This window comes from Oryctolagus cuniculus, chromosome 20 (assembly GCF_964237555.1).
Source record: "Oryctolagus cuniculus chromosome 20, mOryCun1.1, whole genome shotgun sequence".
NCBI classification, from domain to species: Eukaryota; Metazoa; Chordata; class Mammalia; order Lagomorpha; family Leporidae; genus Oryctolagus; species Oryctolagus cuniculus.
In genome coordinates, this window is record NC_091451.1 from 18867484 (window position 1) to 18885221 (window position 17738).

The 17738-nt window shown below is 53.0% G+C and overlaps 1 protein-coding gene across 7 annotated transcripts in view; it reads right to left on the reverse strand.

The window, feature by feature from the left end:
- The window catches only part of DPF3 (double PHD fingers 3), a 310493-nt gene that overhangs the window by 147205 nt on the left and 145550 nt on the right, over positions 1–17738 (reverse strand). For all 7 annotated transcript variants that reach the window (XR_007911682.2, XR_007911683.2, XM_051826044.2 and 4 more), the window contains one exon: positions 10057–10164. Coding sequence is in view for 5 of the 7 variants with exons in the window: in XM_051826044.2 (XP_051682004.1) it covers positions 10057–10164 (108 nt within the window). In the remaining 2 variants the exon portion in view is untranslated. The remainder of the gene's footprint in view (positions 1–10056; positions 10165–17738) is intronic.

Below are 17738 nucleotides of genomic sequence, written 5' to 3' on the forward strand. Positions count from 1 at the left end.
GCCGGGAGAAGGTCACGCTGTCCACCAGCTCACACCTGGCTCCAGGCTCCACGGGTCCCTTCCCTCCCCCCCCCCCACGGTGCCCGCCCCCCGCCCTGCTCATCCATCTGAGAAGCACTCGGCAGAGGGGGAGGGCTGGGGGGCACAGGGAGCCCGCTGACAGGCTCATCAATCTCAGGCTACATGCTTGGCACATTGGCGTCCCTTAAGTTGTTCCCGGACGGGGAGGGTGTCGGAGGAGCCGTGGTGGGGGCTGCTTGGGGAGAAGAGAAATCGCGCTGAACCTCACAGTGCAATGGTGGGAGAAGCCTGGAGCCTATTAGAATGTGGGCCATGCACAAAAGCAGTAGGGAACTAATTAAGATGCAGGATTTTCAAAGGCTGGGAAGTTGGCCGCAGCCGGCTCCCATCTGGAGAGTTCTCTGGCAGTTCAGGCCAGCAGGGACAGCACCCCAGGCAGGCAAAACGGCCCTCCCCACCCCTGCCAGACCACCCCCTTGGGGACGATGCCCCTCTCTGAGGTGTCCCTGTGACTTGCTGGTTGGCTGGCTTTGGCGCCCTCTGCTTTGGGGTACCCCAGGAGACTGCTTCCTTCAGGGCTCCTGTCTTCCTGTTTCCCCCAACAAAACACAATGGGGGTGCAGTGGGGAGCGTTGTCCTGGTCACTGATCCGTGGTCACTGAGGAACTACTGAAAACAGGGGGAAACCAAGGGAAAGAAACCAAAACCCTATACCTGGCTGTCCCCTGCCGTCACCCTTCAGATTGCCAGGGGTGGCCACGAGCCATGCTGCTCCCCACACGCCCAGCAGTCATCACGGCCTCAGTGACATCCCAGGGACAGGAACGTGTGTTGGGTCTTGGAGCAACATGGCGCCAGTTCCAACAGGCTTCCCCCCACCCAGGGTTCTTTCCTTGGCTTCGCCACTCATGCCCCCTGGGGAAATTAACTTCCTAATTCTGCACCATGGTTTCCCAGCCTCTAAAATGAAGATACTCTCTGCCCAAGACCATAGGGACCAAAAGGTCTGGGGTTCGAAGATGCTAAATTGATCCAAGCAGACTATCTGAGCACTGAACCCAGAGGGACACAAGTAGAGTTTGTTCCCAGCCTGGTTCTTTTCTTCATGCGAAACAGAGAAGAGAGAGTGCAGTTATAAGGCTCTGTGTTAAGCAGCTGGCTTTTGCCCAACATCTGCCCGGCTTCAGGGCCTGCTCGTGGGTATTCACTACACACCTCTCTCGCCTGCCAGCTCGGCTCCCCTGCGCAAGGACAAAGCTTGGTTTCTTAGGGAGAGGGTCCAGGGAGGTCCTTGCTGGTCCCAGGCCCCGGCCCAAGTCCTCAGGTTGTAGGAATTGCGATGCCTGCGACGTGAAACACCTTGCGTTCACCCCTGCAGCCAGGCACAAGCCGCGGACAACGCCCAAGTCCACTGTAAGTCAGCAGAGGCACAGTGTGATAGGGGCCGTCCTTGACATGCCCACGCAAGGGTGGGGGCGGGGTGAGATGTTTATCAGGGACCCACTGCTAGGTGACGCCTGGCATGGGCAGCGGGGATTCCAAGGAGCCCCTCCAGCTCCAGCCCCTCCTCACCCCCACGCAGTCTCCTGTGTACCTGCAGAGAGTCACGTGGGAACGCAGGAGGGAGGCGTGTTCACCAAGAAGCAGACTGGATGGGAACAGCAGACTGAAGTAACCCCCTCGGGATGGAACCAGCGACTTGTGGCAGCCAAGCTCTGGCTCCCCGCCCCCCTCCCTGAATGTCTGCATTTGTCCCAGAGGTAGAGAGTTTGGTGACCCTGTCCTCAGACCTTCTCAAGGTCCCTCAAGATTCCTGAGCCTGCGACCCGCCTCCCTCTGTCCAGACCTGGTTTCCTGATGCAGTGCGGCAGACGCAGAGTCAAGGCCGACTCCAGCCCGTGTTACGCCCTGGCCTTGGCTGCTGAAAGCCGCTGGTCACTGCTGGACTTGGAAGGGACAGGACAGAAGAGAGGGACAAGCTGAGTGTCGGCCGGAGACCTGCTGTTGGCGAATCCTCGCCGTCTGTCGGAGGGTGTGACAGGGAGGAGGTGAGGACATGGCAGGATGATGCTGATGGTGGGACCTGGGGGGCTCAGAGTCACAGGCACAGCTGGGCCCCTGGCGCGTGTCAACGGCAACCCGGGGCAGCCTACACCGGCATGCTTGGAGGAAAGGGAGAGCAAAGATGGGCATTCTCAGGAGTGGGAGGTGCAGGGGTGCCAAGGGCTGGGTGCACGCTTGGTTTCCCCTCAAAATAAACTTGGTCTTCTAATTTCCATAAATCGAAAGAGCTACAGCCCAGAACAAACAAATTGATCATCGATTTTCAGCAAATTTTGTCCAAAAAGACTTCTGTTCTACATAATGTTGCACCATTTGCCTCTCCCCACCTACCTCTTTTTTTTTTTTTTAAGATTTACTTATTTATAATTTGAAAATGCAGAGTTACACAGAGGCAGAGGCAGGGAAAGAGAGGGGTCTTTCATCCATTGGTTCACTCCCCAGAAGGCTACAACAGCTGAAGCTGAGCCAATCTGAAGCTAGGAGCCCGGCACTTCTTCCACATCTCTCACACTACTGCTTTCCCAGGCCATAGCAGAGAGCTAGATCGAAAGTGGAGCAGCCAGGGCTCGAACTGGCACCCATATGGGATGCCGGCACTGCAGGCAGCCGCTTTACCCACTAAGCCACAGTGCCAGCCCCGGCAGTGACTTAACCTGCTGCACCACAACACTGTTCCCTGGCTTTAATTTTTTTTTCCTACTTAGCAACATGTCTTGGACATCTTTGCTTTTTTTTTTTTTTTAAGGCATAAGGGCATAAAACACAAGGATATTCCATCTTACAAATGTACTAAAATGTATTTATCAAGTCCCCTATCAATGGACCCTCCAATAGTTTCCAATCTTCATTTGTTGTTGCTACAAACAATGCCATGACAGGTATATAAACCTGTTGTACACGTCATCCTTCAGAAAGGCTCCACCCAGTTCCACTGCAGTGGGCAAAGGATAGCAGCTTCCCAGCTACTCCCAAAGGATCGCAGCTCCCCAGCTGCTCCCTCTGTGGTCCCTACTTGCTCCCTGCTCCCCCCTCCTCAGGAAGACTGCCTCAGTCCACCCATCTGATCCCTGCCCCCACCTACAAGGATTGTACAGCAAGATGTCCAGGGACTCTGGACAGTGGCTCTACCCTTGTCACACTCCAAAGTGTTGACCAAAACAACCACGCCCTCCTTGAACCCACATCAAATGGAATGCAGAAACATGTACAGCTGCTGTGCAGGCAGCCCCCGCCCTCGGGGAGGGCACCCCTGAGACAGGGAGGAGGCCCTCTCTGCACATGAGGGCAGAGCCACCGAGACGTGCGCGGGTGGTGCCTGCACGAGGACCCGGGCAAGGGAACAGAAGACAGTGAGACAGCCTGGCTCTGCCAACCCGCCAGAAGGGGGCATCGCATGACAAATGCCCACCCAGAGGGGGCGCTGCCGGCTACCACAGCACAAAGGCAGGCCAAGGGTGAGGCTCAGCAATTCTGACACTTTGGCTTGGGGGAACACGGGAATGCAAGCTCACGCTCCCCGGGGTGAAGCCTACACTCCTTGGGCTGTGCTGTTTTGTGCTCTCTCTGTGGCTCCTGACTGCCTCAAGGCACCAGGCTGGGGCTCCTTATCCCTGACTCCAGGCGCGGCCACAGCATCCTGACACCTGTGGTGGCAGGTGCACGCGTCCCTGTTCTCTGAGAGCCAGGCCTGGGCCCCGTGGCCCAGGGTCTGGAAATGACAGACATTTGGTCAAAGGCTCCCGGGGCCCTGCTTGTTAGCAAGCTTGGTAGTAGGTGTGATTACCCCAAGAGGAGAATGAGCTCACCTGACAAGGAGCTCCGTCACTTCAAAGTTATTTCTTCAGGCCTGGGCTGTTCGTTGTTTCCCGGATGCTGGTGTTACAGGAACAAGCCTGCCTTTGGTGGGCCCGACTTTGCCCACTCGCAGATCCGGCTGCACCTCTGTGGCCATCCCCACAAAGGCTGGCTTTTGCCCTCCCTCCCCCCCCAAAACCTAGTACAGCCACTTCTGCCTCGTGCCTGGGGCAGGGGCTGGGGAAACCTTTCAAAGCATCCCAGATGCACACACACTGTGCAGGTGGGGATGTGGCCACAGCAAATCAGCAGTTCTAAGTTTCCTCCTGTCCCCTCCCATGTCTCTGAAAAGGCCCAAGGATGGGGCAAGTCCAGAGCCATCTAGGAACCCAGCTGCTCCAAGCTCAGCCACAGGCAGGGTGCACCCTGGCTGGGAGGCCAGGGGTACAAAGTCAAGGTCATTTGAAGCCAGGAGCCCAAAACTGGTACAAAGCCAGAAGGACCAAACACTCATAAAACAGGCCTTGGTGGATAGAAATATTGACAGCAAAGAGCAATAAATGTTTGTTTGGTATAATAATTTTAAAACATTCACAAAAGCACTTCTTGCATCAGTCCCACCGGTGGTAGGAAGTTCCCTGACAGGTGAAGAGCTCAGCCCACAGTCTGGGTCCCTCTCTATACACTGGGCTCTCTCTCTCTCTCTTTTTTTTTTTTTTTTCAGGTTATTTTGCTTGTTTACTTGAAAAGCAAAAGGGGGAGGGGGAGTTCACTCCCCAAATGGCCACAACAGCTGAGGCTGGGCCAGGCCAAAGCCTGGAGCCAGGAACTCCGTCCCAGTCTCCCACGTGGGTGGCAGGAATCTATGTACTTGGACCATCTTCTGTTGCTTTCCCAGGCACATCAGCAGGGAGCTAGACTGGAAGTGGAGCAGCAGGGACTCAAACCAGCACTCCCATGCGGAAGGTGGGTGTCCCAGAAGCATCACAGTAGCTGCACCATAACGCCCACCCCGAAACTGGTCTCTTGCCCCTTTTACCCCTTCTGCCCTCTCTAGCCCCCGGGGCTGCGGCAGGGATCAAGGAAGTGATAGGAGTGAACATTCTCTGTAAAGAGCTTTGTAAGCCACAGGTGCTGTCCAGACACTGGCTGTGGCGATGATCACTACTCATGTTCCATGCCCTGGGTGGCAGTGGCTAGTGTAGTGACAAACCCAGCCAGCAAGGCCATCCTGCCCGGGATGTCTCTGCCACAGCTGCAGAAGGGGACAGCCTTTCTGCTGGGCACAGGACCTACTGACTTGCAGCCGCTGGCAGACACCTGTGTCCAGTGAAGAGAAATGCAGCCCATACTGCTGCATGTCTGAGCGCCTGGATGCAGCTGTGCCTGAAGCCAGGTGAACCTTGGGATTTACTCTTTCATGAGCCGACTTCCCTTTCTTCCCTTAGACTAGTTGTATTTGCGCTTCTAACATTTATGAATGCGGGAATCTTAATTATCTCTTGTTATATTTTAATAATTAATACACATCAGTTTTATAAACGTAAAATTAATCTGTAACAGAAAACCCTTGTTAAAATTTCTTATCTAAAAATTTTGTTTTTCTTATTTGAAAGGAACAGAGAGAGAGAAACCTTCTATCTGCTGGTCATCCCCTAAATTCCTACAACACTAAGGCTGGGGCAGGTTGAAGCCAGGAGCCCAGAACTCACTCTGGGTCTCCCACATCATGGGAGTCATCACCTACTGCCTTCCCAGAGTGCACATTTACAAGAAGGTGAATGAGAAGCAGAGCCAGGCCCTGAAACCAGGCCCTCACCCGTGGGATGTGGGTGTCCCGAGCAGTGTCTTAACTGCTAAAACAAACACCTGCGCCGTGCAAAGTTCCCTCAAGTTAGTGCACCTGTCAGCAACACAGGGAAGCAGAGGAATCCTCAACAAGGAGATCACGCCATCTAGATTCTCTGCGGGAGCCACAGAAATGGCTGTATGATCTTGAACACGTTTCTTAACCTACCTGCATCCCACTATAATACAGAATTAGAGTTACTGTTATCTAAGGTAATTTATAGTGCTAAACGCCCGTGTTTCGGTGAAAGAAGACCCAATTAGTGTGATATACTTAGTGTTCTTAATGAAGACTTTTAATGTAAATGTTAAGAATTAAGACTAATAGTTTAAAATTAACAGCAAGTGTTTATAATAAAATGCCTCTCCCCCCGCCTCCCTAACTCTCTCGTTCTGCTTCTCAAATTAATTTCAAAAGCAGGAGGGAAAGCATTTAGCCCACGTCCTGGGCCAGGCGCTGTGGCGTGGTGGGTAAAGCCACCACCTGAAGTGCCGGCATCCCATATGGGCGCCAGTTCGTGCCCCAGCTGCTCCATTTCCGATCCAGCTCTCTGCTATGGCCTGGGAGGGCAGTGGAAGATGGCCCAAGTGTGTGGGCCCTTACACCCATGTGGGAGACCTCGAAGAAGCTCCTGACTGCTGGCTTCGGATTGGTGCAGCTCTGGCCATTGCGACCATTTGGGGAGTGAACGAGCAGATGAAAGACTTCTCTCTCTTTGCCTCTCTGTAACTCTAGCTTTCAAATAAATAACTAAATCTTTATTTAAAAAAAAAAAAAAAAAAGACGCCCATGTCCCACACTGGAGTGCCTGGGTTCGATTCCCACCTGTGGCTCCTGACTCCCGCTTCCTGCCAGGGCAGACCCTGAGAGGCAGCAGTGAAGGCTCCAGGGACTGGGACCCTGCCACCCTCATGCGAGACCTGGATTTTCTTTCCAGCTCCCAGCTGCAGCCTCAGCCCAATTATGAGCATCTGGGAGTGAACCTGTGGAAGGGAATTTTTCACTCTTTCCCCCTCCCTCTCAAATAAATAAATATTTTTCAAATTCTTTACATTGACAAATTACATATAAGATTTCCTCATATACGTGTAAAATATGTATCACATCACTGGTTGAGTTGGAAAGAATTAGAAACAAAAATTTGGAATAGCCTGGTTAAACAAATTACAGTACAGTCACACAATGCAATATTATGTAATAATAAAAAAGAAATAAGGACACTATTTACTGATATATCCAACATCCAAGGTACATTTTAAAGTAGAAAGAGCAAAATGCACAGTGACCGTGCTGTGTTGAGAAGGAGGACGAGGGGCACATGTTGATTATTCTGCTTTGATCAGTTTGTACTATATACATATATGGCAACGTCTCCCTGAGGCCCATAAATACGTAGAGTTTATGTTAATGAGATTTTTTTTTTTAAAGAGACAAACCAAAGGAAAAAAAAAAAAAGAAGAGCAGGAAGAGGATAAAATTATATAGACATGATTCCTGGCACATAAAGAGACTAACCACAACGCTGGCATCCCGGCTGCCCCACTTCCAATCCAGCTCCCTGCTAATGTGCCTGGGAAGGCAGCAAAAGATGGCCCAGGTCCTTGGGCCCCTGCCACCCATGTAGGCGACCTGGATGGAATTCTGGGCCCCTGGCTTTGGCTTGGCCTAGATCCTGACATTGCAGTGAACCAGTGGATGGAAGATCTGTGTGTGTGTGCGTATGTATGTGTGTGTGTCAACTCTGCCTTTCAAATAAATAAATAAATCTTTTTTAAAAATTAGATCTGACTTGGGTTTTTTTTCCTTCTTCTTCTTCTTTTTTTAATCTAAACGGCTTGCTTGACCCTCATAATGGACCTGCAAGTGTAGCTGCAGAGGAACCACCGTGCTTATATTACAGACGGGGAAATACACCCAGAGGTCAGAGCCAGAGAGGGGTGGACGCCTGTGTCACAGCCTCCCTCAGCCCACAGAAGCCACCGGGCAGGTGCTGGGTAGTCACTACAGCATCCACCCAGCAATCTGAAGGGGGCAGAATGGAAGTGGTTCAGGTGAGAGTTAAACCAGGGGTCACCTCATCACTCACCCATGCCACAGCCACTAGATCAGGACAGATAACAGAGCTAGGAAAGGAAGGAGGGAGCCCTGACCCCCAAAAGGACCCATTCCTGTCAACAATTCTTTATGCCTGCTAAAGAAACACAGATGTGGCCCAGCTGCAGGTAAGAGTTCAAGACCAACGTGTCTCACGCTGCAGTGCGCATTCTGGGGGAAGCTCCTGGGGGTCCCAGTGAGATGCAGAGTCTGACTCCATGAGCCTGGGGTGAGGCCCAAGGTGAGGCTGCTGCAGTGGGTCAGGACCACACACTGAGCGTGGGTCTAGAATCACACTGACCATACGGTACCACCAGCCACATGTGGCTCTCGAGCACTTGAAATGCAGCCAGTCCAAAATGAAATGTGGGGAAGTATAAAATACACACTGGAATTCAAAAACACTAAGAGAAAAGAATACAAAAGTCCCCACTCATAATTTTTATGTCGATGACACGCTGGAATAATAACATTCTTGATATGTTGGGTTAAACAGAATACACTATTAAAATTCATTTCCCCTGTTCCTTCTTCCTTTTTTTAATGTGGCCACTAGAGAATGCAAAATGACGCATGTGGCTCATATTATACTTGTATTTCTCCTGGACCCTGTCACTCTAGGGGGTAGGAGGGCAGGACAACCCCAGTCATCACTCTGGAGTATTTGTGAGGATCCATAAGTTGTGTAAGGACATCTGAGACCTTGCATCGAGCACACGGAAGAATCTAGCCCCACCCCACCCCACCACCACATTAAACTGCCAGGCCAGTGAAATCAGAGTTGAAGCCAACAATCAAATCTACCTTAACTGTGACCTGTGAGTGGAAACATCCCCAGTGACCACCGGTGGGTAGAGATTTTGCAAAGCAAACACAGCCTCAGGTGTGGGAAGGAAGGAGTGAGGGGACTGCCAGTTCAGGGGTCAGAGGTAACAGTGAGGTCAGAGGTCAGCATGGGAAGGGAGGAGAAAGGGGACTGCCAGACAGCAGCCACTGCCATCTGCAATGCCTCGGTGACGGCGGGAAACTGTCAGCTCTGTATGTGCACCGCGGGACTGCACTGCTCCCATCACCCTGAGTCACGCCCCAGCCCCCCCAGAACAGAGGTTCCCTTAAAGCCAAAGACTCAGGTTAGCACTTGGCCTTGCTGTAACCCAGACGCTGTTCTGAAGATGGCCATGTAGTTAGAAGTGTGATACTACAAGGGTACCTCAAAAAGTCTGCAGTAAAATGGAATTAAAAGGTGAGTGCAGGGAGTGGCATTTGGCTTAGTGGTTAGGACAGCTGTGCCCCACGTCAGATTGCCTGCGTTTGATGCCCAGCTCTGGCTCCTGCCTCCAGATGCCTGCTACCCAGCTGCTAGGAGGTAGCAGTTATGAGTCAAATAACTGGATTCCTGCCATCCACCTGGGAGACTTGGAATGAGTTCCCAGGTCCCAGCTACAGCCTCTGCCCAGCCCCAGACATGGTGGGAACTGGAGAAGTGAACTAGCAGATGGAAGATATTTCTCTCTCTCTTGCTCAAAATAAATTCAAAAATTAATAGAAATAATAACAGCAATAGTAAAATAAAGGATAGTTGCCTTGGTGCAAAAATGTTTAAAATCCACACATTTTTTTCATAATACACATTTTCCATGGCCTTGTAGTAGAGCCCTGCAGATCAGCAGTGAAGAGAAACCAACCAATTGCTTCCGCATGGCCACAAAGCAAACTGCATGACCTGGAAGTAAATTGTGGACCTGAACTCTTCCCTATGCCCAAGGTGAGTTCTATGTTTAGCAAACTGGCCTTCCTCCATGTGAGATCCTCCACAACTTTATACACAGTGTGGCAAGGAGAGCCAAGGTCCACGGCGCAGGCTCAGGAACATACAACCTGGGACACGGCAGGTCTGCCTGAAGCCAGAGGGAAGGCACGACATGACCCCCAAGCGCAGCAGCTCCTTGGGTTCTGCTGGGAAGGTAAGCCACCCTGAGCCTGCTGCTCCTGCTGCTGCTTGCTTTGCTCCCATCAGGTGGCAAGAGAGCAGACAGAGGAGAAGGCACCAGACACTGAGAGGGGACAGCAGCTCAGGGAGACAGGTGGACTTGTTCACACCCACAAGCAAGCACAGCGACTCACCTCCGAGCACCATGCGTGTTGACTCTCCTGGAAAAGTCGGCTCCACGCACCTCGTGCTGGGCCCAGCCAGCCCCCTCCCCACTCCCCTGCCTCTCCCCATGGGAACTCACCAGGTTTTATTTCTAGCAGCCGCAGCTTTGGGTCTTCGGGTGGGTGCAATCTTCTCTTCTTGCGCCAGCAGCGGGCAGGGTATGTGTACAGCTGGCCTGGGGCGAGGCCTGTGGACAGAGACAATGAAAGATTAAAGGCCCCAGACTGGAAGGGGGCCTTTGACTAGATCAGTCACTCACAGAGAGCAGAAGAGAGGTGAAGTGATATGTCAGGTCACACAGCTGGCTGAAAGCAGAGTCAAGGTGGAACCTATGCCATTTGGCCCCAGGACCTTGACTCTGTCTGCTCCAGGGTGCTGTTCAGGAAGCCCACTGCAGAAACACCCAGCACCTCTACCAAGACCAGCTGTGAGGTCCTAGCCTAAGGAACAAAGCACAGGGACCTTGAGTCCCCAAGAGAAACCTTTGCAGAGTCCCCTCGGCACAGCGTTTCCAAGCCACTGTCCCTCCTGCTAAGCAGGCTCCCTTCACAGTGGAGCAGAAGGAGCCAGTGGGTTTACTGGGATTGCCTGGATTGAGAAATATTTCAAGGTTCCAGGATCAAAAGAGCCACATCTACTTACAGTGGCTTCCTGTACCGGCTGTTAGCTGCTGGCTGCTCACAGAAGCCCACCTAAGCCAACACTACCAGGTTCTGTGTACAACCCTGCCACCTGCCCGGGCCTGCACACCTGCACATCCCTGCCCACCTGCCTCAGCCGTACACAATCCACAGGCTGGGCTCGGGTTCCACGCCATCTCCCAGTGACAGTCTCCCTGTCCCGGGCTTTTGGCATCACCAGCATCACATCGTTGTCATGCAAAGTACCCCAGGAGGAGCCTTCTTGCTCCTCACACAACACTCCTGTGGCTCCTGTGGCACACAGTGGGGCAGCCAGAGGCCAGAGCGGGACACAGACTCACCACCCAAGACCACAGTCGTCCCCAGAGGAAAGGGCAGGGCCCAGGGGAGACAAGGATGGTACTTCAGATCCACAAGCTGACTCACAGTCTGAAAAGACTCTCTGATGTCCCCTACAAGAAGCCAGCGAGCCACCAACCAAACCCTGGTAGACAGAAAAGCCCGGTGAGAACAGGGACTTGTCTGTCTCGTCCTCATCAGAATCCCCAGAACCAGACCTGTGCCAAACACATAGAAAAACCAGAGAATTTGCTGAACGAAGGAACAGGTTCAAGCCCCCCTTGGAAGCCACAACTCTGTGACCCGTAGACGGATGTGGCCTGTGACAGCTGTCAGATGCAGTTGGCCTCCCAAGAGAGTGTCAGCACCCATGCTAGGACCCTGGAACTCAGAAAGTGCCAGGGCCCTGTTCCCATCCGCTGTCTTCCATTCCAGGGCCCTGACAAGTCAAGAGGGGAAACTGAGTTCCTGTTTTGTCTGCATAGAGAACATCTAAACAGGTGTCGTCACTATGTATCCATAGTAAGGAAACCAAAATGTCCGGGTCTCCTCATGGGCTGACATAGTTTGGATCACACAGCTGCTTCCCCAGGTCGGGAGACTGGACAAGTTGGAGGTTCGGACCCCTGCCCCTCGGAGTGTGGGAAAGCATCGAGGTAGAGACTAGAGTGGGCCTGTTTCACGGGCCACTGCACAGGAGGAAGAGCCTGTGCCGCTGAGGATTCACAGAAAACCAAGTGGATCAGCTAAAGCCAGAGTGCGTGAGTGCGTGCTCCCACCCACGGGAGAGCCCACCGAGGCCGCTCGTGGAGGGAAGGCATCACTGGCAAGAGCGCAGTGTTGCTGGTGTGGCCCACTCTGGGACGGGGTCATCTCTGACCCTGTCACACTGTGCTGCTTCCAGGGCCCTTCCAGATGCTCACCCTACCTCCCGGGTGGTGTTCCCCAGGACCCCAGAGAAGGCCAAACATAGGGGCCGACCCACCACTCCACATTCCAGAACTGGTCTTGTTAATCCTCACTCATCTTGGGTTAGTGATTCTTTTTTTTGTTTGTTTGTTGTTGTTGTTGTTGTTGTTTTGTGGACAGTGAGAGAGAGAGACAGAGAGACAGAGAGAAAGGTCTTCCTTTGCCGTTGGTTCACCCTCCAATGGCCGCCGCGGTCAGCGCGCTGCAGCCGGCGCACTGCACTGATCCGATGGCAGGAGCCAGGTACTTCTCCTGGTCTCCCTTGGGGTGCAGGGCCCAAACACTTGGGCCATCCTCCACTGCACTCCCTGGCCACAGCAGAGAGCTGGCCTGGAAGAGGGGCAACAGGGACAGAATCCGGCGCCCCGACCGGGACCAGAACCCGGTGTGCTGGCGCCACAAGGCAGAGGATTAGCCTAGTGAGCCACAGCGCCAGCCCGAGTTAGTGATTCTTAACCTAGACTGAAACCAAAACCACCTGGAGAACTTTTCAAAAACACCAGAGTCCTAAATCCAGGCCAGCCCTGTCTGATTTGAATGTAGATAGGTGGGGGAATTGGGAACCTAATTTTCAAAGAACTTTATAGGTTTGGCAACATCTGACTGTGAACTTCTGGCTGTCTGAGCATTGCCAAGCTACTGCCAGCATGTTTTCTCTGATGCACCAAGCCTGGCTTGATGGCCTTTCCTGTAGGATCCCAAGGTCCCCTGTATTTCCCCCAAGGTATCTGAATTAATTGCCTGCCCACTAGATTGTCTCCCCTACTGTTTTTGTAAGATCAAGCATGGCAGAAACCGTGTTCATCTCCAGGATCCTCAACGTTTAGCACACAGTAGTTGGCAGAGCAAGGAATTTGTACCAAATAAATCCAACCAGAACAGAACTGGTCTCGGAAACATACAAAACAAAGCCAGGCTCGTCCTGGCTCCAAGAGACTTACCCACCCAGGTCCAAGATATCCCAGAGGGCTTCCAGAAAATGGGCTCAGAACTCAGTCCAGGGCAGGCATCTGGTCTTGTGGCTAAGATGCTTGCATACCATCTTGGAATGACTGGACTTGACACCCGCCTCCAACTCCTGACTCCAGCTTCCTGCTAATGCAGGCTCTGGGAGGCGGCAGGGATCACTCACGTGACTGAGTCCTGCCACCCATGTGGGAGACCTGGCTTCAACCCCCATTGTTTCAGGCGTGGAGTACTCCCTCAGCCTCTCTCTCTCCCTTTCTGTGTGTGTGCGCGTGCGTGCATGTTTCTCTCTCTTTTCCCCTGTCTCTCCAATAAATAAAAACTAAAAAGAAAAACCGTGCCCAAAGCCCACCCACCAGCCCCAGCATGGCAGGCTCTGTGCCTTTGGCTTCCTTCCTGCCCTGCAGGCTACTTCATGGGTTTTCCAACCTGACCAAAAGCTGGAGAGTAAAAAGGAGCTGGTGCAGACCAGAACTCTCAAAACGTCAAAGCAGCATAAGTTCAAAGCTGTCAACACTTGTCCAGCTCCTATGTCCTCCCTGAGTCACTGTGCTTGTGGGTCAGCGACCTCCAGGCTTCTCTGCATGGGGCTGCAGGAGCACGGTCCTGGGAGAGCCACTGGGAGCTGGGTAATCTGAACACCCAGAATAGGGGACTGCTTTTGTCTCCTTCCTTCTCTGGTGGGTTGGGACAGCTCCACAGAACAGACGCACAGCACGTGAGTGCCGGGAAACATCCCAGCTCCTTCCTGGGCCTGAGTCCTTGCCCGTAGGACCAGGGCACGACGAATACCCACCGTCCAGGGACATCCACGGGGGCCAGCACTCGCTAGCCATGAAGATGAGACAAGTGTCATGAGTTGGCTGACCTGGAGGAGCCTTGCACCCTGCCCACGCCACTCACCTATGCTGCTGTTTGGTCCTCCAGCCGAGAGGGTGGGAGCAGATCTCCCTCGGATGTCTGCTTTGAATCCACCCTGCCTCAACAAGCAAATGTTCCCAAGAACCCTCCTGGGACTCCTAACCCCCTTCCTTGCCCTGCTTGCTAAGCTGCCAGGCACCAGGGTTCTTTTATAAAGGGCCAACACACTCGGCCCTGGAGTTGCACTTGTGGAGGGAGCAGCAGAGCCTCATGAGACTTGGGTTGTTTATCTCATTAGAACAGGAGGCACATAACTCAAAGCCCATGCATGTGCGCAAGCAGGAGGCGGGCGGAGGAGGAGGATGGAGGCACAGCTGCTGTCAGGGAAATTAACCTTGAGGACTGAGCCTGGGGCTAGGGGTGGATATGGAGGAGAGGAAACTGGGAGGCGGGAGATAAGAGGGGGGCACAGTCCTCCCTAGTAACGAAGGCCACAGCTACCCCTCCATTCACACACCCCGCTGAGCACAGTGCTTCTGTTACTGTGAGCGCAGCTCTAGTTACAACCCCCATGCCTATATGCAAGCACAGGCATGCCAGGGACGGACACACACACGCACACACACACACACACACACACACGACACTTGCTAGAAGAACTGGCTGCACAGAAAAAATCTGACATGAAGGAGTTGATTCCCAAACGGTCAGCAGACTCCAGACAAATAGCTTGCTACACCCATTACTCAAGTTCAGCAGGTGGATCCTCAGTGTTCAGAGCATCGCCTACTGACAAGGCAAGAACAGTGAAGACTCCTGAAGATAAAGTGGCATCGAAGAAAGAGGGAGGGATGATGGGATAGCAATGGGGAAGCAGAGACCTGGAGCGGCTTCTTCCCTGGGACAGAGTTGGACCGTGGCGGTCCCAGCCACCTAGGGGAGGACTCTCCGGCAGCCGCTGAGCTTGCCCAGCAGGGGAGAACTGACCACTCCACGAGACAGACTGCTCCTCTGTTGGCCATCTCTTGTTCTTTTTAATTTTAATGACATTTTAAATTTTTTGAAGATTTATTTATTTATTTATTTGAAAGATGGAGATACAGAGACAGAGAGGGAGAGACGCAGAGACAGAGATCTTCCATCTGCTGGTTCACTCTCCAAATGGCTGCAATGGCCACAGCTGGGCCAGGCTGAGGCCAGCAGCTTCCTCTGGGTCTCCCACGTGGGTCCAGGGGCCCAAGGACTTGAGCCATCTTCTGCTGCTTTCCCAGGCTCATTAGCAGGGTGCTGGATTGGAAGTGGAGCAGTCAAGACTCCAACCAATGCCCATGAGGAATGCAGGTATTACAGGCAGTGGCTTTACCTGCTACGTCACAACACTAGCCCCCAATTATGGTTCATTAAAGAAATTCAGCCTGCCCTTATGTTGAGTCAAAATCCACGTTTCTGTAACACATGCCTTCCATCCCATATACCAACTTAGGTTTGACAGGGAATCTGCCAAGAAGCTAAGGAGGGGCCAGCGCTGTGGCATAGTGGGTAAAGTGGCCACCTGCAGTGCCGGCATCCCATATGGGTGCCAGTTCGAGCCCTGGCTGCTCCACTTCCTATCCAGTTATCTGCTATGGCCTGAGAAAGCAGTAGAAGTTGGCCCTAGTGCTTGGGCTCCTGCACTCTTGTGGGAGACCTGGAAGAAGCTCCTGGCTCCCAGCTTCAGGATCAGTGCAGCTCTGGCCATTGCAGCCAACTGGGGAGTGAACCAGTGGATGGAAGACCTCTCTTTCTCTCTTTCTCTCTCTCTCTCTGCCTCTCCTTCTCTCTCTGTGTAACTCAGACTTTCAAATAAAAATAAATAAATCAGCCGGCGCCACAGCTCACTAGGTTAATCCTCTGCCTTGCGGCGCCGGCACACTGGGTTCTAGTCCCGGTCGGGGCACCGGATTCTGTCCTGGTTGCCCCTCTTCCAGGCCAGCTCTCTGCTGTGGCCTGGGAGTGCAGTGGAGGATGGCCCAAGTGCTTGAGCCCTGCACCCCACGGGAGACCATGATAAGTATCTGGCTCCTGCCTTCGGATCAGCGCAGTGTGCTGGCCGCAGCGCGCCGGTGGTGGCGGCCATTGGAGGGTGAACCAACGGCAAAAGAAGACCTTTCTCTCTGTCTCTCTCTCTCACTGTCCACTCTGCCTATCAAAAAATAAAAAATAAATAAATAAATCTTAAAAAAAAAAAAAAAGAAGCCAAGGAACTACAGAGGAATGGGAGTGGGAAGAAAGAGGTAGTGAACGCACCTGCTCAGAACTGATACCCAAATCCCCGTTCTGAATCACAGCTCCAAATGCAGCTATGCCGTTATCATCTGCCCCCATCCCTACCCTATGCCAGACGGGAAAGAGATGGGACAGGATGTTCCTTTCCAAGCCAGTGGGGCACTTAAGGAGCTTCTTGATCCCATCCTGTGTCCCCACACTGGGGATTTAACAGCCTCCATGTTTATAAACAGACAATGGCATGACTTAGCCTGGGCATGAGAGCTGCATATGTAGTTACTGAACTAGGCAGATGCCTGAGCCCAACCCAATCCCACTGAACCAGAATTTCAGAGACACGGAGGCAGCTGGAAAGACTCCCATGTAAAGAACTTTGCAGTCCATCAACTCTGACTCATATTGATACTCTCAGGACCCGCCCGGCACATAGCAGGTGCTCTGTTGGTGTTTGTGGCTGAGAATGTCAGTGTGCAGCAGCCCTGCAGCTGGAAGGAGGAGTCACAAGCCCTAGGGAGAGCTGGAAGAGCGCATGAGATTATTCACGGGCGGTTGCAGCAGAGCCGTCTCCCCGGGGCTCTGCCCTCCCCTCTTCTCCAGCTATCTAAGGGCTGTCCTGACAGCAGGGACCGCCTCTTCCCTCCAGTGATGCCTTCCTGAACCGTCCCTGAATATCTGCAGTCCTGGGTACCTGCCACCTCGCTCCAGGACAGCCTGGCTCTTTATGTAGCTTGCTGCTCATCTCCTTCCTATATTCACTCCCACAGAGCTAGCGCCCCCCACCCCATTTAATCCCAGTGTCCCTTGTGCCAAGACTGTCCTGGTAAGGTAGATCTTGACTCCGGAATGCTGCCCACTTCTTCTGGCCCAGGGGTCCCCCAGGCCCTCACTGCTCCCATCACACTCAAAGCTGACAGAGCGACAAGAGCTACCAGCTCCAGAGCTCTTCCCAGGGCCAAGGCCAGCCCGTCACTCTCACTAGTATCTCCTTGTGGTAACAACTCCAGCAGATATTAAAAGGCAGAGGACAGTGAGGCCAACAGCAATGAAATAATTGACCCAAGGTCACATGAGGGTACTTCAAACATCCTTGGAAAACCAGAATCAAAGACAATGTGCATTCTCCAGGGACCTTTGGAAGCCCCCTCGCCCAGCTCAGCAGGGGGGGGTCGGAAGGGGGGAGACGTCTAGTCCCTTGCACCAAACCTCTCCATTCCCTAAATCCCCACTGAGATATCCTACTCCAAGCCCAGACACAGCAGGATTAAAACTCAAGGTCCAGGGCTGGCACTATGGTGTAGCAGGTAAAGCCACCGCTTACAGCGCTGGCAGCTCATATGGGCACCAGTTCTAGTCCCGGCTGTTCCACGTGCGATCCAGCTCACTGCTGTGGCCTGGGAAGGCAGTAGAAGATGGCCCAAGTGCTTGGACCCCTGTACCCACATGGGAGACCTGGAAGTAGCTCCTGGCTCCTGACTTCAGATCAGCACAGCTCCGGCCGTTGCAGCTGTCTGGGGAGTGAACCAGCAGATGGAAAATCTCTCTCTCTCTCTCTCTCTCTCTCTCTCTGCCTCCGTCTGTAACTCTACCTTTCAAATAAATAAATCTTAAAAAAAAAAAAAAAAAAAAAAAAAAAACTCAAAGCCTTGCCCTTATGGGAAAACAGCTCCTCACACAAAAGCCATCAGGAAAGAGCCCCGACCCACCACCCACTCCCACACAG